This window comes from Barbus barbus (assembly GCF_936440315.1).
Source record: "Barbus barbus genome assembly, chromosome: 21".
Classification (NCBI taxonomy): Eukaryota; Metazoa; Chordata; class Actinopteri; order Cypriniformes; family Cyprinidae; genus Barbus; species Barbus barbus.
In genome coordinates this window covers 18,805,885-18,829,351 of record NC_136749.1, presented here as the reverse complement: position 1 = coordinate 18,829,351, position 23,467 = coordinate 18,805,885, and the positions used below count along the sequence as shown (strand labels likewise).

Genomic DNA, 23,467 nt, shown 5'->3' with positions numbered 1-23,467 from the left:
CTTCGGTTCAAAATGAGATTAAAGATTTTCTCGCAAACGTTGAAGTGCCGAGCTTGCAGCCAGATCAGGTAGCGGAGATGGAATTTCCTATTTCAGTAAGCGAGATAAAAGAAGTAATTTCATCAATGAAAAATGGGAAATCACCGGGTACCGACGGCTTGCCTGCGGAGTACTATAAGGAATTTGTAGAGATCATAGCTCCAATACTTAATGAGGTATATCAAGAAATGTTTAGGAAACGGCAAGCACCCCCAACTTTTAACGAGGCCTATATTTCTTTAATTCCTAAAATAGGTAGAGATGTTACAGACCCCTCAAACTTCAGACCTATTAGCTTATTAAATGTTGATTTGAAAATTCTGACAAAAATCTTAGCCAATCGCCTGCAAAAGGTGTTACCAAACATTATTCATCCTAACCAAGTTGGATTCATGAACAATAGAGCTTCATCTGACAATGTAAGATTGTTGTTTCACCTAATTTCAACATGCCAATCCAAAAACACTCCAATAACAGCCATTTCTCTTGACGTGGAGAAAGCCTTTGACAAGGTAGAGTGGCAATTTTTATTCTCTACCTTGTCACATTTTGGCTTTGGGCAAAACTTTATTTCATGGGTTCAAATACTATATAAAGGACCCAAGGCTGCAGTGATAACAAATGGAGTAGTATCCCCTTTTTTTAACCTCTCAAGAGGGACACGTCCGGGGTGTTCATTAAGTCCACTTTTGTTTATTATTTTTTTGGAAATACTGGCGATTATTATTCGAGCACACTCTGGGATTAGAGGAGTGAAAGCCGGTGATAAAGAACATAAGTTATTACTCTATGCAGACGACATTTTAGCGGTTATAACTGACCCCCTGACCTCTCTACCACACCTAACAGAACCCGTATCTTTACCTTTTTCCACTAATTGTATTGTAGAACAGTGCTAAGTCTGTAACCAAAGTAAAAGCATAAATTCCCCGCACTCCTGATTTGGCTAGAGAGCCATAGACGTCACTTTTAATATATATATTCACCTTCAATTTAAGGGCCCAGAGGAACTAATTGGCTAAGTCATTTTTGGCCCTTGAGCAGTACGGTAAACATCATCCATTGCATCCTTGTAGTGCAGCTGCGGTTGGCCAACAACACCAGAATCAGCTGTATTTTTCATCATGGGAGCCTTGACTACAACCAAATGTTTTTTTTTGCTGCTGCAAAACATGCATAAACCATCTGAAAAGTGTCAGATAAAGAGGAAAGCATGCAAACTTTGCAAAATGATCAATCAGTAAAACGATATGCATGTTATGATCTTTCATTTATTTCTGTTATAAGGAAAATACAACAGTATTCCATAAAAGCAGAGGTGGAGAATCCATAGGGCTTTGCCCAATAGTAATCATAACAGAGCACTCAATCCTGGGAAACTCCAGGACTGTATTTACACTGTGCAATAACAGAAACCTCAGTGGTTAAAGCAGATAAAACAGACACACGCAGTTCCCTTTCCATCATAATATCTATAGAAATGCAAAGAAACTACACCAGTCTCTTTCTACTCCGTATCCTCATTCTGGATTTCCGTCGAGGACGATGCAGGGATTCAACCCTCAGTCCATTTTCCACCTGGGATGCATATGATGTGGTAGCAGTCTATTAAAATGTGACACTGCATTTGGTTTTGTGAGGGGCAACAGAGCACACAGTTACAGGCAGCCAATTTAAAAGGTTCATTCAAGTGTACATGATAAAAACTATACCTCAGACCAGCACCAAAAATTTATGCAAAAGCCAACACATCATAGAGTCTTAAGACAGACTGAAGAAGATGACTTTGAGCAGAGGAACTGTTCTGAGTTACTCTGCCAGACTGAAGTACTGGGGAAAAGCAAAGGGAGGTATGTGTTTGAACTACAGCCAACTGATATGGTCTCCTCGTGAAGCACACACACACACACGCACGCACACACACACACACACGCGCAGAAGTCTCTCCTCCAAACAGAGTGCAAAGCCTAAGAAGTCTTGCTCTCGCCATTAAACAGAAGATCTGAAGATACGCTGCAGTTTAGAAGTTCACGTATCTTACATCTTACTTCATACATTTCAGAACAAACCTGTCAGTGAAGACATAGGTTTCTTAAACTAATGCTGAGTTCAACATGAAAACAAGCAAAAAAGAGATAAAACAGAGAACAATAGACAGGATGGCTAGATAGACCGATAGATAGACAAAGAAATACATGGAGCAATAGATAGGACACAGAGTGATGGATAGGGCAATAGAAAGAATGATAGAATAATAGATAGAACGATAGCTAGACAGAACGATATAACGATAGATAGATAGACAGACAGATAGATGTCTCTTTGGAGGGAAAACTATGTAGATGCTGTTCCAAAATGCAAAAGCGTCACACAGCCTGGGGATATCAAAAGTATCTAGAAATGTATATCTACAACAGTTATGACATACAGACAACCAAGCATAAAAAAATTACAAATATTAAAAATAAAAAGATAAATGATGGCCTCTCTGCCCTTTTCTTATGTCCCCTCTCCCACTCTGCCACCACCCTCCCCTCATTAACACATTAAATAAGGCACAAATTTACACAAACAATTAAAATTTGGCTAGTTATTGTTCATATATTTACACAAAACAACTTTAGTGTTAATATCGATACATTTTAACATAATATAGGAATAACTCTGGACAAAAGAAAGAAATCTTTTCGTTCTGGACTCTTATGCCGTGTCCTATCCAGGTGCGACCTGTTTCAGTGTGTCAGACTGCTTCATGGCAGAGCCAATGATGTTTATGGAGCAGAAGTTTAGACCAATCAGATTTCACTCTGGGCGGGGCTATATATAATAGAACACATAAAGGGATCACGGATGGTTTAAGACAAAAACTTATGATTTACATAGAAGAGATTTACATAGAAGAGTTTTATTGGTTTATCACGCCTGGATAGGACACAGTGTTTGATGTTTCTACTGTAAGAGATTAAAAAATTGGATTCACTTTTACCAATTAAATTATTTTAACAGAGGAGACAAAGGGTAAATACTGGAGCACCTCACACTGATTCTGCAGCGTATAGACAGAATACATTCTTCTTAGGTATATACATACATCTCTTTTACAACACTAAGACTGATTCACCTCACTTGGGCCCGAGCGTTCAGATGTAACTGTTTCTCTAGCCATGTTTAATCAACTGAATTTGAACTTTGAGTTTGAGTTGTTGTAACTGCATTACACTGGAGTGGACAGGATGGGGTGGAGATTATTGCTTATGGATTTTACAGAGATCACTTCAAGTTGTGTGGGCATTTCAACAGCACAACTGCTTTCAAAATAAGGCGAAGGAACGTGAGGGGGCTAAACCATTTCAGTAATCTAGATACATACACTGGGTATGTATATGTACACACACATACATATATATTTTTTTATATATATACACACACACACACACACACACACACGCACACACACATGCATATATACACATTTCTAATTGGAATCAGCACAGTTCATCAACTCTACATCAACAGAATAGTTAAGCCAAAGAAAGAAAGATCAGAATATCAAACAAGGTGTGTACACTTGTTCGGATAAAAGTTCAGGTCCAGAGTTTTGGATCAGTGACACCTGTCTAGACATTCCAAAGTAACACCGTAAAGCCACTCACTTATCACTGTGGCAGCCTAAATCTAGGTGGGCTCCTGTAACTCCTCTCCTAATGTCCAATAGCTGAGCAATACCAATATGGTACAAATATATTCATGAAACAGAGAAAAACAAGCCATAGTTTAAATGTAAAGTCGACAACACTGGCAGCCAATCGCCAGAGGATTTTTTTTCCCATAAAGGCAAGTTTTTCATCCAGTCTTTTAATTGTTCATGACCACAATCAGTTCTGAGAGGTTGAGTAGCATTTTACGAAAAACCACAGGCTTTTCTTCTCCATCATTCAGTAGTTGAACTTCCCTCCCTGGTTGACAGGCGAGCTAGCAGGGATGAACAGTGGTTTGGGCGGGACGTCGGGCTTGAGCGAGGCTGTCCGACGGACAATAGCTCCACGGTGGACTTCTGGCTGCTCGCTGTAGCTATGTTGGCGAGTTAGGTATCCATTAGGGATGAGTGGGTGCCGCACATCGCAACCCGAATTGCTGCCGTTAGAGTTCATTCGAGAGAGCAGGAGGGGCTGATGGGCGCTGCGCTGGTTGAAGCTGTGCTGCCGTGGCACCACGCCCCCGCTGGGCATCTTGGGAGTGGTTATCAAAGAGTGGCGTTGAGATGGGTGACGGGACACTCTCTCTAGAGTAGATTGATGATGGGGAGGAATCTCTGGTGGGACGTCCATGCGGCGAGTAAGACTGTCCCTAGGAAGTGTGGAGGAACTGTAGTATGGTGCAGACTCCGTTTCCGGGATCTGTGGCTGTACGCGGTTTGCGAACGCCATCTGACCGGCGTTGGCTGACATGGATGAGGTGAGGACAGTGGGACTCTTGCCTGTAGCCACATTCATTTCGTGGATGTGTTTCAGAAGCTCGTCGAGCGAGGTGACATCCACAATCTTGTGTGGGTAGCAGTGATATGGGTGGCTCGCCACACGCTCCACATTGTGGACTTTGCGTTCCTCCATGTGTGCTAAGCTACCTAGTACTTGTCCGTTGGTCAGTCCTTGGGAGAATGGGAAAATCTGATGCTGCATTCCAGTGGTCGGCCGTGATGCTCCCATGTTATGGGACTTGGGTTCTTTAGCGTTATTGCAGTTTTGATTCTTCTCCCATTGGTTCTTGAAGGCCTTCATACTCTTGATTGGGAGCTCTGGCGTCGAATCAGGTGTGGGAAGGCCGGAGAGCTCTGCAGAGTGGTGATGATGTGGGTGAATGAGTTCTGTCATGGCAGCATGATGGGCATTCCTGCGATGCGCCTGCTCTTTTCCAGTTGCAAAGAAAGAGTTGTAGAGTTTGGGTGAAGATACCTCCAGCTTCTCGTCTTTGTTTTGGCTCTCCAGAAAGCCGTTTAGCTTGGCCAGGCTGCGCAGGGATAGAGCATGTGGGATTGGTGCTTCTGGATCTTTCGACAGCCTTTTGGTCTTGTTCACGTTGTGATTGCAGTAACAGGAAACGAGGAATCCGGAGAGGAAAGCTCCCAGTACAAACGCCACCAGGACACACGCAATGAGCAGAGTGTAGTGAACACTGTGGTTGGACTTATCTACCTCAGGGGGTCGGCGAACACCTGCAGAGAGGGGAAGAGAGCGAAATGAGTGCACTGTAAAGACACTGTGAGGTGCCAGTTAGCTAAGATTTTAACAGTGTGAGAGTCTGTAGAGTTCTTAGCAGACTTCTATTCAGGTTAGAAACTGCTGACAAACAAAGCAGAGCGCTGGCTGAGCGGGTCGTTCTGAATCAATCTGCAAATGCTCATTGGTTCAACATCAAATAGCGCTAGAGCCTCAAGAACAATTGCTAATGGTCTTGTAGGGAGCTAAGTGGTTCTCTCATTAGCCACAGTCTCAAGAGCAGCAGTGCTATGTGCTTGACTCACAGCTGATTGTGCTGTTCTACACTGAGCTGCATATGGTGTTAAGGTGGTGCGAAAATGATATGGGGATGTTTTCAGTGACTGCAAATTAAAATGAATGCACAGACCACCTTACGGTCTTAATGAGCTGAGGGTAGAGGTGATTTCGCTAACATGTGCATGCTCAGATAATTAGTAACTCCCACTGCCATCTGCGCAGTCAGCCTTTCCTTGTTTTTCTCATTTTTCTGTTCTTCTTTCTGTTTATTTTTTATTTATAAGAGAGCCAGTAAATGGGAAATTTGCTGTTAGAGGTAGAGGTATTTTACACAGAGCTGTAAGCTGCTTTGGTAAAAAAGTGTCAGCTTAGAAACTAAATGTTATGTCTTGATTAATTTTAGTCCAACAAAGACCCCATGAAATCACTTGACGAGCACAGATTCCTTTACAGTGTTAATGTATTGGAACTGGAAATTTGGGCGGGACATGTAAAATGGCTTGTCCTACTTTTGTAAAAGCAGCCAATGTTTTATTTATACACATCACAGCCATGAAAGTGAAGAGAGGTGAAAGAAAGCAAGATAGATAGATGGATACAAAGATGAAAATAAATGAACAAATAATCCATAACATCTAGATAACCAATGAAGCTAGTAAAGTTAAAGCTAGAAAAAAGAATAGCTAAATAAATTCTTATTTTGAGCCCTATTTTAAAATAATAAGATATTCTTGGAAAAAGTTTCAAATATCTATTTATTACACCTTTATGTTATCAAATGAAAATGTCTAAAGGGCAACATTTGTTGCACACTGTAGAGAGCCAAAACTAAAGATAGCTTAAAAGATGTTATTAGCTGCTTAAGATTTTTGGCAAGGTCAACAAAGTCTCACTGATGCTCACGTCAGCGAACAGCAATGGCAAGAACAGAGTGGGTGGACCACCGTTAGTGAGTTAGAGTTAGGGAGAGAGTGAGAGATGCTATTGTGCTTTTTCTAGCAGCTGCAAGCAAAAATACAACTATGAATGCATAACTTTGTGAGAAAAACAAGGATAATCTTCCTTCAGGCTTCAATACAAACACATTAGCAGAGCAGCAACTGTGCTTTGCTAGCTATAGCATGAGGAAAGCTTCCCGCCAACTCAATTCTCTCCTTTAAAAATGTGTCTGCCTAACTGTTTATAGATGCAAACCAGAATGAGTTATAGCTAAGTAAACTTCTAAAAGAGTAGCCTAGTGCGCATACATCTCCATGTCTCATAGAATAGTTACTGGAAACATGTAACTGTTTTGCTGTTGTTCTTTTAATAAGATGGCGTTTATGAGGCATCATAACTGACATGTTTAATGTTTGCATACAACAGAATCAATTTTCTAATACACCTGCCAGAGTTTGCCTCATTTTCTTGCAAGCTATAACAAATGCAAATATACCGGAAGATGTTATGAATAATAGAAGGGACCTTTATCTTCCTCTGACTCATTCGTCTGCTTTCTGCTGGTCTGTAAACTGAGGTCTTTGGCCCCTGGGAAGCACTGAGGGCCGGCATATGCTACGCGATGAGTGACTCACAAACACACACTTTGTGTCACAACAGGTTTGTAGTCCTCTTTCATAACTCAATAGCTTTTTGTACAGTACACTAATACTTCCAAAGGTATTTTTTTTTAAAGCACAAGTTAGATATCAAATCTTAATATTGACTCAGTATCAAAATAAAATACCAGGCTAAATATATGCTAACACTTTATAGCACTACAGTTTATATTCAAGCTAACAGTGGAATAGTAGAGTTTTCACTGACACAAAAACTGAAAATAAATTAATAAATACATAGATAAAGTGCTACTTTAAATCAGTGGCGGCTGCTGGTCTTTCAAAGAGGGGAAGCTCATTTTCGGCCTACATCATAAAAATTGTCCATTTATTTATACGTAAATTCTGCCATCGTGTGCAGTTTGCTAGCTGGCTAGTTCACCGCCTGGCCTACTGTATGAATGAATGAATGAACAAACGATCTAAAAAAACATTAAACTCGACGGAGGAAATGTGGGAATTAGGTTAAACTGAAACAAGGAATGTGGTGTATAATTGTGTGAAATGTATAATGAAAATTGGCCAGCAATTTCGCCAAGCAAATATCAAGAAATAGGTTGCAGCAGTTTGTCTTTTGACTACACTTGCAAAGTCCACTATGGGACTGAGCTCGAATCAGTGTTGCCAACTTCTTTCGATGGAAAGTAGCTGATGACGTCATGCACTAATTAGCATATTCATGACGTCATCGCGTCATATTGCCTTTTACATTTGTTTGTCTCTCTGTGCTCATACTGTATTTTAATGCAGCCAAATTCTCAATAAAACTGTTTTCCTTTATATATTTTACTGTTTATGTGGCCAGTCAACGGGATAAATATGAAATAGTGACTGAAACACAGCCCTTTAAGAATACATAACCAGCTCTCCCTCCCAAGAAGTTAGTCTGCACAAAAATCCTAATTTATAATCGAGCCGTCGTCTGATGAAATCAAATAATACACACAAGATAAGACAAGACAATTCCTGTGCTGTGATTTCGGCTATATTTGCATGTAAAATTAGAGAAGCAACGTAATATCTATTTGAACTGAACGCGCTGCTCCTCTTAGCCGCTCACTGAACAGAGAAAGAGGTGCGTGCGCGCTGACCTCGCGCCGTTGCGGCAGTACCAGCGATCACAGAGACTCGCTAAGGTTTGTCAAAGAAGTCGCTAGATTTGTCGCTAGTCACTTTTGGGGGAAAAGGTCGCTAGGGTGGTCTGAAAAGTCGCTAGGGTGGTCTGAAAAGTCGCTAAATTGGCAACACTGGCTCGAATTTCTTCAGCATCAGCGACTTCTTATAGGACACAATCGCTGTCAATCAAAAGGAGATGCAGTCTTTCGACAAACCCTCCAATCATCACGCAGAAGCCCGGAGTCCAGCCCCGCCCACTCCTCCATTCACCCCCAGAGACGCTGAGCGTCCGGGGGCGGGACATAATCGCAGCATTTATCCAATGAGCGTCTAGTTTCAAAGCACTGAAAAAAACTGTTCAAAGCAGCCCCATAGAAGTCAATGGACGCTGGGCTTCAACAGGCAAATACACTGATGCTACGGGAATATATGAGAAGGAAATAGAGTCACCTGCTATATGTAGCTGATTCTGAACGAACTCGTGTTCGAGATGAACGTGTTCTAACGCATTTTTAATCAATAAAATGTTAACACAACAGTATATGTTTGACCATTAATTTTTTGACATTATAGGGGAAGCTGAGCTTCCCTTGCAGTCTTAAAGAAATCCCCACTGCTTTAAATATATATCTAGTTGACTTTGTAATAATCACTTATTTTCAGGGCCATGCAAACAAGATGATCATCAGTGTTAAAAAAAAAAAAAAAAAAAAACTATAGAAGAGTTTTTGGCTGTCGGCTTAGCTCCCTTTTAAAGAATCTTGGCAGAACAGAGGCTAAATATAGCATAAATATGTGAAGAACAGGGACAGGCATAATACAGACCTAACTTTGCCAAAAGACAATCAAACAGAGAATAAAAAAAGAAAGCAAGCAGAAGGATAGAGGACATAGAATTTTTGAAAAAAGGAGGAAGTGTGAAAGAAAAAAAACAAAAAAAAATGTAATTGAAAATATTTAATAATACAGATGAATTAAATATACACACATAAAAGAAAATGCACAAAAATAAAAACAAACATATTAGGAAAAAATGAAAGAAAGTAAAAGAAATATATACATGTATGTAAAATAAGTACATAGTAAAAATACAAACAATAATAAAGAAAGAATGAAAATCAACATGGTAGTACTGAAAGTATGAGAGCGGGTGGGGAAGAGAGGAGAGGGAGGTGCTTTCGCTTTCTCCTGCTGTGAATTGTATAGGCCTCTGTCAAAAATCCAATAACTCCTCACTGACTCAAAGAGAGAACAAGCATGAAGGGGAGAGAAAAGGGATAGAGAGAACTGAGGAAGATGACTACTGTAAAAAAAAAAAGAAGAGAATGACAGATTTATTGAGAAAGGAGAGCAGAGGAAAAAAATGAATGGTACTGAGAGTAAGAGAGTGGGTGAGAAGAAAAGAGGTTGATAGAGTGAAGTGGTGGGGAGAAATGAGTGACAGATTTTCAGTGGTGAAAACTAAGTCTTTCAATCTTCCTTTCGGCTGTGTGAGGGATTGTGTAGGCCTCTGTCAAAACCCTAGTAACTCCTTCTCAAAGAACTGGAGAGTAGGAGAAAGAAATGCTGGAGACGTCCATAAAAAGCTGAAGGGCAAAACATTAAAGCGGCTTCTGTTTTGGCCTCAGTTGAAATTATTTGAACCTCAGCAAGAGCAGCAGAATAAGTGTCCATGTTCAGAACACACGTAATCTCAGTCAGGCTTGTTTATCTGTAAAATTTAGAGAAATTTGCCAGACAAAGGCCTTTTTAATGGCAAATTTATATATAAATTACTTTTAGATGGGATGGGACTTTTATCAAAAGTCATTAGGATGGTGAAGCTCAAGTATGAAATATCACCTATGAGTATAACATCATTAAATGAACTGCTGTGGGCTAGTGGTAAAAACATGAGAAACATTATTAGATTTTTTTTATTCTGTAAAGGGATACTTAACCCAAATAAGAGAATTCTGTCATCAGTTTTCACCTTTATGTTGTTCCAAACCCGTATGACTTGCATTTTTCTGCGGAACATAAATGGTATTTTGAAGAATGTTTTTGTGAATACAAATTCATACAAGTAAACAATAACAGAATTTTCATTTTTGGGTGAACTATCCCTTTAACACTTTCACATGCAAACCCTTGTTTCTTTAAATGCTTTGTTGGTGTCTATCCTTTTCTCTTGCTCTCTGCGTGTGGCTGATTGCCTGTGAAAGGCTCGGGAATGGAACATTTTATGCACCATAAATTTGATATCACTGAATAGATCAGGCGCATTTGGTGATAGTGGGATCCTAGGAGTCACAGAGCTTCAAGGGCTATTATTGTTCAGTTTATGCTCTTTATCTCAGAACAAAGGTGAGAAGAAAACAGCATTTTCTGGGGTACTATATCTATGTAGATCTTCAGGTTTTCTGTTTTGATTTTGCTTTCACTAAGAGGAGGAGGAATAATCTCATCTGTAAGCAGACTACACTGTAAAAGCATCTTCTCTGGCATCTATGGTTCCTTGAAGAACCTTAAACATCCATAGAACCTTTCCATTACTCATTTAATGTGAAACTGGATATTGAAATTATTTAAATGTTCATAACACTAAGAAAAAATGGTTTCATCGCAACGAAAACCGGAAACCCTTTTATGTATATTGGCTATCAGTCACTTGGTGTTTTTGGGAGAAGTTAATCATTTGTTGTATTAGGCTCATGGCTTTCCAGGGCATTCAATAGTCTCGCTTCTTGATTACCCAATTACATCTAGTGTTTTTGCGCTGATGTGAAAGCAGCAATGCTGTCATAAATAATCTTTCTCGGGCTGCATGTGGAATAAGCAGGACATACAGAGATCCTGAAGCTGGGAAGATTGTAGTTGTAATCACGCATGTGGGTTTTTTGCTACTGGTATTGCTTTTTCAAACCAAGGAGTTCTTTAGTAGTAGTACTAGTTGGGGAATTAAACATTTTAAATAGTAAAAAGCTTTAAATTGAATTTGTAAGTGGATGGCAAATGATCAGCCTTAAGAAATTGTAATGAATGTCTGTGGGGTCTTGGCTGAGAGGCTTTTACAAATTCACTGCTGAACAATGTTGCATTGTCTGTAGAACTTTCCAGACGGCTTTATAGAGGGCCATGAGAAGTTGAAATCAAGCCCTTTTGTATCTAGTTCAACCCAACTAAATGCCAAAAATGGGAGCAAATTAATTCAGTCAAAAGGTGACTGACATCATCTGATCTCCACACAGAAGTGCAAAATCCGCTGGAAAATTAAACATGGACGAGTATTACTTTACCTCATGATGGAATATAATTGACAGTATGAGCAGGCACACAGAGAACAGCAAACAAAAGTAAATAATTGAGCGCGTCTGAATCTGTGAACGCAGGAAATTAGAAAATTTTCTGTCTGAATAGATTTGCATTTTCAGCTCAGCGCTCTTTTCCCCTAAATGCTTTATTTGATAGATTCTGCAGAAGCTTTTATGAAGTCATTTTTCTGGCAAGTAAATGGTTTGATAGGAATTGACATGAAAGTAGTATTATTAACATTTTTGGACATAAGCATCCTTCTAAAAATACAGTATAGTGATCATTTACAATTAATAATCAGTTAAGTCGTTTTCACATAACTCGCATCAGGGCTTTACATGGAAACAATGTGAATAAAGTCATGGTGGAAAGACCTTAAGAGGTTGCTAGGTAGCAAGAAAAACATTATTATATGGTTTATTATATATAGTTGATATATATATATATATATTTATTTATTTATTTTTTCGATTGGCTACTATTATTTTATTATTATTAAAAAAAAACCTAAAAGGCATTTTATATCATATATATTTTAGTAAATAAATGTATAAATAATATAATAAATTATGCCCCCCCTCTCTAAATGCCACATTCCTTTCGGGTTGGTGTATAACTAATTTCTCTGACATTACCATCCATGTAATGACACCCCACATAAACAGTCCAGTAATAATTGACTATGCTTGGAAAGGTCAGCAGTAAACAAGTTTTGAGCGTTGCACCACCAGACAGTATTAGGGGTAATGCTGTAGATTTCAATGCACTGGATAAGGTTGAGGCGAATCATGTGAAAGGACCTTTAGAATCCACAAAAGTCAACACATTTTACAGAACATAACATTTCAAAACATCATGCATAATACGATGCATCATGCATTCAAAGCCGAATAAAGCAGGTATCTGATAAGAGAGGTAGTCTTCTCTTCAGCAAACTGAAGACGCGCTTTCAATCGAGAGATGACATTAGATTCATGCAACAGGTTCACACATACTTTTTGACACACCACACAAGCAGATAGGGAAAGAAATGCAAAAACTCAAATGGAAGCCAGCGGCCGCTCAAGCTACAGATCTTAAAACCCTACAGAAGCAAACAAGCATGCGGGAAACAATTGAACTCGCTACAGCCTCACTCTGAAGCCTGAGTTGCTCAAGTGTCTCTAATCCTTAGATGAAAATTATGAACTATTTGAGACAAAAAAAAAAAAAAAAAAAAAGAGGCGGCGACAGACAGTTCAGCTAAAAAAAAAAGCTGAAGTTCAGCTAAAAAAAGCTGAAGGCCATAATCCTAAAGTCGGACTACAGAGCTCAGGCTTTACGAGACTCCAAACTAAACCCAGAGGGGAAAAATAAGAGAGGCTTTAGAACTTAAGAAGGTGAAGCATTAGTCTGAAAAAACAGGCAGGTTAACAGAACACTACATCTCTCCAGTCAGAAGGACCGGAGGAAGAGAGGGAAGGGGCAAGGAAAAGGAGAGGGGGGGCAGAGGGTTTTCGGAAGCGCATTATATGGATTCAAGCACCGTATGAGCCCACAGTTCTTTAGAAATAACAAGTGTGTGTGCACTATTTAATAGCCTGTGTGTCGAGTCTGCATGTGTCAGGGCATGTGCTGGCTTGATATAAAGAGAATTTTTTGGGGAAAACGGTATCTATTTTTTGTGACCTTTGGTGATGGATATTTTTACCTGGCTCTGGCTACATGGGCGGCAGGCTGACTGTGACATTTACAAGTGAAACACTTTAATGAGAAGGACGTCACTTTGCTCTTTTCGGGAGCAGAGCTCCTATAAAGTCGATTAAAGCAGTTACCACACCTGCATTTGCTGAGTGGATTGCGTTTTTTTTTTCACTGGAGCGTAGTTTTGGTGTGTGATTGGAATCAAAATCAGCAGATTTCTCACTCCGTCCTTTTCCATTATCTTCCCACTTTCTCAATGTGGAAGCCTCGATGTCTTCCATCCAATTTCAACGTGTTTCCATCTCTCACCGACTCCCTAAACCTCAGGCTCTCTCTTTGTTTCTCCCCCTGCTGTGGTATTAATAGCCTCTCTGCAGGACTGAATGCATCTTCAGCCCGGAGTTCAGCCGGAGTTCATTGTCAGTTCATCTTCGACTGTTTTAATGAGTTTCAGAATCCGCCCACCCCCTCATGGCAGTCCGTCCTCCAACACTCACGCAAATTATCAAGCGGCCAGAGATCTTGCCATCATAGCACTTATTCGAGTGTGTGAACGACCTGCGAGAAGGTGTGTTTAAAATAACATTAACGAGCGGATGGACTCGGCAGCCGCCACCACAGAACAAATAGAGGTTTAGTTTCTGCAGACATCATTATCGCTTTCCTTATATATATATATATATATATATATATATATATATATATATATATATATATATATATATATATATATATATATATATATATATATGAGGGAGAGAGATTTTAGCCATGCATGCTTAAGTCGACACTACCTAAAGCTGTAGGAATTGAATGGATTGCTTGACTCTGACCCTGTGCACTAAAATAAACCTGGATGACGCAGGCTGTGAATAAAGGAAAAGACTGAATCATTAGCAAATAACATTTTAACTAACAGCTCATATAATTGAGATCTAGCTATGAGTTTTAATTTGGTCAATGAAATTACTGACAATAATGTTAAGCTTTTTTTTTCCGTAATGAAGACAGCACAAAAATATCCCAAAGATTATTCATTTACAATGAATGTATTTTAAATAATGGAGTTTACAAAAATATAAAGGAGAGAAAAAAACGCAGGCACTAGCAATGTTTTTGAAGAGGACAAATATATATAACTCTTTTGAATGATCCTATAAAAGTCTATAATGCTTCTGAATAAACCACTTGAGCTGAAGTTGAATGATGAATGAACACCGGTAAACTGAAGTGCTTTTCTAACGGGATTAATTAACTCACCCAAAAGCATCCTATTAATAAGATTAATCAACATTATGTAATATTTCAGCTTGCATTTTGCACAAAATGACAAAACAGCATGTGAAAAATTTGTACTGCAAGTCACATGAATACGCTCTTTCTTTGACAACACGCTTGAAACACTGACAATGAATAAAGCAGAAAGATATAATTATAATGGTGTTATATTTAGTGCATTATATTTTTATTTAAATTAATGAATACAACATGAAAAAATATATTAAATACAAATAAAACTATGACAAACTATCTACTCAGCACTACTTACATACTCTAGTCTGAAATGCCGAAAATGGACAAGAAACTGTTGCTTGAACTGGAAGCAGCTGTTGTACTTTTTAATTTAAAAATTTTATCAGCTAGACTAAATGCCACAAACACAGGGTGTGAAAAACCATCAGCCCTCCGAGGTTCACAACAGTCTGTGTGTATTAACACATTACCTCTCAACAACAGGGATATTAAAATCAAGTTGAGAGGTGAAGAGAGGGAGATATAAGGTGCGTTGTGAGTAAACCGCCGAACCTCTCCTGTCTGCGGGTTGTTTGATTGCACGAGCGTACGACTGCTCTTGACCGAGCGGCTGAATAGATTGCACGCTGGAAATTTCTATCAGGCGGCGTCTGCCTGCGGGCCTGTAGTCGCTGCTTATTTATCGACTGCTGGTGCTTCTCATTACAGGCTGAGTGGATGATCATAGCGGCGGGCGCAGGATTTATGATCATTTTGCTGGATTCTAGCAAACTTCAGCCAGGGACACATGAGTGGAAACCAGACGAAGTACCTCTGGAGATGTAGGGCAGACTTAAATGTATTAAAACAACAAAGACGACTGCAGACAATTAGTTCTTTTTGTTTGTCTAGCAGAAACAACAGGGAAGGTCGAATGCGACGAACACAGACTCGCAGATTGCCTGACTCAAAGGGGTTTTTTAGGAAAGAGAATGTGTTTGCATCTTCAAAACGGTGTGTATGAGTGTGAACTCATACACACCGTTTCTTTGTGAGTGTATTTTGTGTTGTGTGCAGCTGTGGGGTCATACAGCGGAATACAATACAGCGCTAGAAAAGTTTAAACTTGAGATAAATGGAAGCTAGAAGACAGACAACGGGCCAAGGGCCGCTCCCCACCCCCTTACCCTCCATCTCCACACTGCCTGGCTTCAAGTCAGGAGAACCCTGCCCTCCCCGCCTCCCCTCCTCGGGGCGGGTACCTGTCTCAGAGACACCCTTGACTTTAGGCAGAGCTGGCACCTGAATGGTTGTGCTGGCGCTTGTGGGTGAGGTCTTTCCTGTGGTTGTATTGGAAGGGGGCAACAAAGTTACTTATCAGAAATATCCATGAAATGCATTCTGAATCAGGAAAACATCTATTTAAATATATGAGTTCAACATATTTTCATTTTGTACAATATCAGTTCACCCAAAAATGAAAATACTGTCATCACTCTCATGTCATTAACAACCTTTATGATTTTCTTTCTTCTGTTAAACAAAAGATTTTTTTTTTTTTGGGGTCTGTGGTTATTTTGGACCTCACTGACTTCCAAAACCTTCTTAAAAATATTTTCTTTTATGTTCCACTGAAAAATTTATGTCATACAGGTTTGGAGTAACATGGGAGTGATAACAGAAGATCAAAGAAGATATTTTGAAGAACTGTTGTCCATATGACAATCGATGGGGACCAAAACAACAAATGTTATTATTAAATAAAAATGATACTTGATAGTTTGTTTTATTAATTGAAAGAAAGCTGAAATAAAACAAAAATAAAGTTTAATATAAATGTTTAAATTGATGTAAAATGACTTTAATATTTATTTTTTTAGTAATGTAATTTTAAAATGTTAATAAATAACATAATAGAATAATACTACAACTTAACACTGAAAACAACATTGGACCCCACTGACTTTCATTGATGACAAAAAGAAAAAACTAAACAAAAAAACCCTTTTGCATTCTCGCTGAAGAAAGCATGTTATACAGCTTTTGTAACAACATGAGGGTGAGTAAATTACTGAGTTTTCATTTTTGTGTGAACTATCTCTTTAAATAGCTTAGTAAAAGATTTCAGAGGTTGTAAAGTTTATGTGAAGGGTGCTATAGAAATCACAGTACAAATCACGTAAAACATGAAAAAAAACATCTTGCAGCAAAATCAATAAAACATTTTCTTTGTTTTGTTTTGCCACCGCATGAATTTCTGGCCCCAGAGTATTGCAGAATCGAAACTTGGACTTGGAGGCATCTGATCCGAGCTGAGCTAATCTCACAGAAGCTTCTTTTTGAACAGTTTCCCCTCCCTTTCTCCTTTTCCATCCATTCCTCCACAAAGTACTGATCCTAAACATACTTGCGGACCACATACTTTGAGGATATCCTCATAAGTCTGATTCGGAGATTTAGCTCTCCTCGTTCCCGGGCGACTATAAGTATCAACGACCTTGTGGGGTTCTCCTTCTGAAAGACTCGGCGTCCTCTGACTCGGACTGCAGTGAAGAGCTCCATCACTGGACTAATGCTTAATGTAGCGGCACACAGTACTCATGAGCAGCAGCCGGTTGTCCGGGGCCAAACGCAGAGCTTATCCTCCGCCTGCCCACCTCTAAATAAAGCCTGTCATCTTGCCATCTGTGCCACACAGTGGCCGATCGACAGGGGAGCTCGCGGCTGGCACATGGGACGCTTTTATTATGGTTCCATTTCCATTCTATTTAAAGGGTGCCGGAAGAAAAGAGCTGTCGGGAAACAGTGGTGCATTGTGGGATTTTTGGTCCACCTTTCACAATGGGATGGCTTTATCACGCAGTGGGAAGATGGTGAGAGTTCTGAGGATGTAATAAGTTCTCTTGAATGCAGGAAGAGCTGTAATTACCGTGCCAAGGTGCCGTGGGAGGCTTTGTCTCAGCGTGAGGTGAGGAGCTGCACTTTCCTGTCATTTCCAGGAGCTGTGGCGGCTGAATGAAGCAGTGGGTAAGCTCATTGAATGTGTGCACCCACTGTGTGCTCTTTCACAGAGAGGAGCACCGGGACACGCTGGCCAGCATCCTACACCTCCATGACACTACAGCCCTACAACTACAACTCTCCTTCCTTTCTGCCTTCACTGGTTCATTTTGATCGATCTCACATCCTTCATTCTTCCCTTCTTTAAACACGGCCCTTTTAGGGATAGCCCTAACCCTCTTTCCTTAGGGTTAGGGCTTTTCAGTCCTTCCTTAATCTATTCTTTCTTCCTTCATCAATCTATTCTTCCTTCCTTCCTCTATTCTTCCTTGCCTCCTTCATTAATCTATTCTTTCTTTGTGAATCTATTCTTTATAATTAATGTATTCATTCTACCTCAATGAATCTATTCTTTCTTAATGAATCCATTCTTTCTTCGTAAATGTTCTTTCTTCATTAATCTATTCTTTCACCTATCATGAATTAATTTTTTTCTACCTACACAAATCTATTTTTCTTTATTTTTTATCCTTAATGAATCTGTTCTTTCTTCATGAACCTGTTTTTTCTTCATGAATCTATTGTTTCTCCATTAATATTTTTCTTCCATCATTAAACTGTTCTTTCTACCATCATGAATCTATTCTTTCTTTTTTCAATCTGTTCTTTTTTCTTCCTTCATCTATTCTTTCTTCCTTCATAAATAAATTCTTCATTAATCTATTATTCCTTCTTTAATCTATGCTAGCTCTATTAACCTACTCTTCCTCACTTTCTTCCTCTCTTCATCTATTATTCTTTCCTTTCTTATTATTATACTTCCTCCCAACCTTCCTTTCTTCGTTCTTTCCATCCATTATCAATCTACCTTTTCTCCCTTCCCTCTAATACTGTAAAAACAGACAAAGATAATGTGGGGAGTTATTCACTTCTCTCTAACTGTCTGATGGACAGATTGCAGGCCGTCTTCAAAATATTTTGGTACTATAATCAGCTCAGAAAACAGTGGCACTGATTCATTATCTGAAGATTAGAACAGAACAAAGCAGGTGACTTGGAAATGAAACTCATCTGTGCTAATAACTTCATGTGACTAATCCAGATGGTAATACAAGGAGTTTGAGAAATATCATGGATATTTCATATCATCCACAGAGGACGAGGAGCTCTGATGTGTGTGTGTCAGCGTGTGTGTGAGAGAGAGAGAGAGAGAGAGAGAGAGAGAGAGAGAGAGAGAGAGAGAGAGAGAGAGAGAGAGAGAGAGAGAGAGAGAGAGAGAGAGAGAGAGAGAGAGAGAGAGAGTGAGAGTGAGAGTGAGAGTGAGAGTGAGAGTGAGAGTGAGAGAGAGACACAGACACTCAGAGTGCATTGTGTGTGGTACAATAGCTGTTCTCTCTGACCCGGATCACCCTACATCCACTGGCACGCTTTAGAAGCAAAACCAGACAACACCACCCAGGGATGTTAACACACACTTTCTCACACACACAGGCCAGCTGTCAGCTAGTATTAGCTCATGACTGTCTGAAATATAATACAGTTTGAAAAAAAAGAAAAACAAACCCTGCACATTTCTATTTCGCTCTTCAACACACGCGGACACACTTTCCCTCCCTCGTTCACATGCTTCCTCTCTCCTTCCAAAACACACACATATGCTCTCTTTCTCTCAATATCTTTCATACACATGCACCGTCTATCACAACATACACACCCTCTGTTCCTCTCTTTCTCACACACACAGACATACCGTCACACATCCACTCAGTGAGAAAATTAATTTGTCAGATCGTGATTTTCAGTTGTTCCTCCAAAGCTCTTGCTCGGGGCTCTCTGATACGGCCCACAGCCCTGCAGGACATTTCTGTCTGCGGTCCAGATCTGCAGCCTGCAGACTCACTGCGGGTCATTTGTGTAACGGACTCTATTGATCCGGGAAACTATCGCCTCTCTGTGAGCTGTTGTAAGAGCTACTCAGAGGTCAGAACGGTACAGATTGAAGATTTATGCATGCGTGCGTGAAAAGCAAACTGCCGGATATAAAAAAAAATGACACTATGTAATATTCACACCAAGAGATCAGTGACACAATGTGAAAAAAATTATAGCAATCTGTGCCTATTGTTGAATACAAGACCCAACTTTGTAGAACATAATGGCTGGCCATAAAATTTCTGATTTAAAATGGTCAATGGATATATGGACATGACTGTGATAATGGCTGGACAAAGTGTAACCATTTACTAAAGCAATTTGAATGACTGAATTTAAAGCTTATGTGATTGAATTAGTGCACTGACCGTACGCAGAGTCCACCGCAGGGTTCTGCTTGCGAGTCGTGGCCAAGACATCTACAGAAAGAATTAGATTAAGAAAATCTACAGTCAGGCTAATGAACTTTATTACTGAACAGAAGAATTCTTTATTGTGATTTTACTATAAATAAATCAGATTATTTATTGAACAGTGTTGTCTTATAGTAACATTGAATCTGCCTTGATGCATAAAATCAATAAGCCATTCGAGGTCATGCATTAAAGCAATCTTACTATGGTTAAGCAGTTTTAGATCATAATCAATGATCACTTTAACTTATTCTCTTTTGCAATTACAGCACAAGAATGCACACAATACATCAATCTATTATATATGGGACTGGCTCACACTCTAGCACAATGCATCAAACATTAAAATAAATGAAATCTCAAAGAAATGTCCACCTCAATGTGAAAAGAGAGAAAAAAAAATCTTCAAAATCTTTCTGGGATTCTAATAATACAAGACTCTGATGAATAGGAACATCACTTTTGATTTAGTGCATCAATTTTGTGACAATTTAATCCATCTTTGCTGAATAAAAGTCTTAATTTATTTTGAGTAAAATTAATGAATAAATTAAATTAATGAATTAATTAAAATCAGCATCAATTAAATAACACCAATATTTAATTTGGGAAGAGGTGCTTAATTGTCATAGAAAAAGCCACAATGCACAAAAATCACATCTTGGAAAAATGTGATTACTTTTCCTCTCTTTTCTTGTTGGAGAGAAACACGACCCATGCATGTTCCTGACATGTTCCGTGAGTTTCCCTCAGTTCTAGAGTTATGGAAGTCTTCAGAACACAAGTGGAGTTGTAGTAGGAATGTAATAATGGTGTGAATGAGTTATGATCTCTGGGAGCAGGTCAGCTCGGACTGTCTGGAACTCACCATGACAGCTGTCTGGGTACTGAGGATATCCACTCTCCACATACTGCTCAAATCCAGACCTGTGACAGAGACAGAGAGGGAGAGCGACACAACAGAGAGAGAAGGAGAGCGTGAGCAGGAGAAGGAGTGAGAAAGAGGACAAGAGAGTGACAATCATTCTTTTGTGAGCCTCTCCCTGAATGATCCCTCTAATTAGTTGTGCTGTCAGCAGTCTGTTGTTGCCTCTCCAAGCAACTGTAAAGGGAAATAACATGTTACAATTTGATTGAGGCTCGAGTGTCTGACATACAAGGACACTTCCTGTATACCATGACTGACAGCCGTGATTTAGCAGCCATAAGATGAGAAACAAATGCAAATGTATAGGTACAGAATTTATACATATGCAAGAATTCAAAATGAAGTAGGTGCCAAATGAGAGTAAATTTTGCAATTTTATAGGAACTGCCACATTAAAACTATGCGAAGACTTGTAACAACTTTTTTTTTTCTCTCAGTGGAAGATTTATCATTATTGGTTGTTTATCTACTTTTTTTTTTTACCCCACAGTCTATGTACATTTTTTTACCCGACCAAAACTGCATTTGGTGATTCATATGAAGAACATTCCTTGCATTAAGCCATAAAAAAAAAAAAAAAATGGTACATAAAATGTGTCTATGTTTTTGCGACAGACATTTTCATGCAGAGATGGAGACTGACTCATCTCGTACATGATGCTGTGGGTGTCACAATGACGTGGACTGTTTTCCAAGATTCAAGATTCAAGATTTTTATTTGTCACATACACAATTATACAGAGTATAACCAGCAGTGAAATGTAGGTCAGGTCCGCTCCAAGGACAGTGCAATTATATAGAATACAAATATTAAGAAAAAGAAAAGTAGAAAAAAAAAATAAAGAATAAAATAAAAAATATAAAAAATATAAATATAAATGTGCAGGTCAGTATGTTGTTGACTTAAATAGTAATATAAGAGGAATGTGCAAAAAAGTTGTACAGGGTATTTAAATGGCAGCAATATGAGGTAGAGAAAAATTATGAATAGCTTATTGATATGGTGATATTTACATGGAGTCAAGTGATGTTATGACACAGAGTTAGAGTTTAGGAGCCTGATGGCCTGGGGGAAGAAGCTCCTCCTAAGTCTCTCAGTTTTTGCCATCAGGCTACGGAAGTGCTTACCAGATGGAAGCAAAGTGAATAAATGGTTACCAGGGTGATTTGAGTCCTTGATTATTTTAACAGCTCTATTTTTGCAGCGTTTGAGGTAGACGTCCTGCAGAGAGGGGAGAGCAGACCCTGAGATGCGCTCAGCTAAGCGCACAACTCTCTGTAGTGCTTTGCAGTCCTGATTGGAGCTGTTTCCATACCACACTGAGATGCACTGAGTCAATACACTTTCTATGGTCCTTGAATAGAAAGTTTTCAGGATTGCTGGTGAGACCCTGAATTTCCTCAGCTGTCGCAGATGGTACAGTCTTTGCCTGGCCTTCTTAACCCGTGTTTGGATGTGTGTAGTCCAAGTCAGGTTCTCGGAGATGTTTACACCGAGGTACTTGAAGCTACTCACCCTCTCCACAGGGGTCCCACTGATCATAAGAGGAGTGTAGGGCCGCTGCTGTCTCTTCCTAAAGTCCATGATCAGCTCTTTAGTTTTTCCTCACATTCAGAGAGAGACCGTTGTCCTGGCACCACGATGTGAGTCTCTCTACCTCATCCAAGTAAGCGGTCTCATCATTGTTGGAAATGAGGCCCAGAACCACAGTATCATCAGCGAATTTCATAATAGATGTGGAGCTGTGAGAGGATACGCAGTCATGCGTGTAGAGAGAGTAGAGCAGGGGACTTCGGACATAGCCCTGTGGGGCTCCTACGTTCAGGGTGATGGAGTTTGAGGTGAACTGGCCAACTTTCACCACTTGAAGTCTGCCGGTGAGGAAGTCTTGAATCCAGTCACAGAGTGGGGAGTTTAGGCCGAGGTCTGTGAGTTTAGAAGCCAGTTTGATGGGGACTATAGCATTGAAAGCTGAGCTATAGTCAATGAATAGCAGCCTTACATAATTCCCATTGTTGCTGTCCATGTGTGTGAGGGAAGAGTGGAGCCGGTTATCCCATCAGGTCTGGCTGCTTTCCTGACGTTCACTTTCTTTAGTGCCCTCCGAACCTCATCCTCCAACACGGTGATTACAGGATTATCGCTGCTCTGCCTGCTGCTTCCTGACGCGCTGGACGGCAGAGACGCGCCGCCGCCGTTGCAATCGAAGCGGCTGTAGAAGATGTTTAACTCGTCGGCCAGCAACGGATCTGCTCTCACCTCTGCGGAGGATTTGTTTCCAAAGGCACAGATGGTCCTCAGTACATATTCCACAAATATGTACTGAAAAATAGTGCAATATAATAAATATATATTGTAATTAAAAACGAAGCTTCAATGCAGCTAAAAATTTGGATAGATTTTGGGGATTGATATTTGCATGATGCTTTTAAATAAATAAGTTATGTTTTAAAATATGCTTTAAAATAAAATACTATTTTAGTCATTCTAATTAATTCAATGTGTTTTTAGAATTTATATAACTTTATAATTTATTCATATAACTTTATAATTAATTGTGATATTTACTAGCAATTCCTGAATGGAAATTGTATCCACATTTCTTTTTTTTCCCCAGTGGAGATTGGCAGAAAAATTCAGAAGAAAAAACTGCTTTCAGCCATATAATGCAAAACATTATTAAAAAAATTATAATAATGATAATAAATAAAAATAATAAACATTTGAACGACTGT

The 23,467-nt window shown here is 39.4% G+C and overlaps 1 protein-coding gene across 1 annotated transcript in view; it reads right to left on the bottom strand.

Annotated features, from left to right (window-relative positions):
- Positions 1-1,296: 1,296 nt before the first annotated feature.
- LOC306887638 (semaphorin-6D-like) overlaps positions 1,297-23,467 on the bottom strand; it is a 143,846-nt gene continuing 121,675 nt past the window's right edge. The window contains exons 18-21 of the mRNA XM_079445548.1: positions 20,672-20,730; positions 19,759-19,809; positions 15,646-15,798; positions 1,297-5,251 (exon numbers count right to left, since the gene is read on the bottom strand). Coding sequence (XP_079301674.1) covers positions 3,975-5,251; positions 15,646-15,798; positions 19,759-19,809; positions 20,672-20,730 — 1,540 coding nt within the window. The 3' untranslated portion in view covers positions 1,297-3,974. The remainder of the gene's footprint in view (positions 5,252-15,645; positions 15,799-19,758; positions 19,810-20,671; positions 20,731-23,467) is intronic.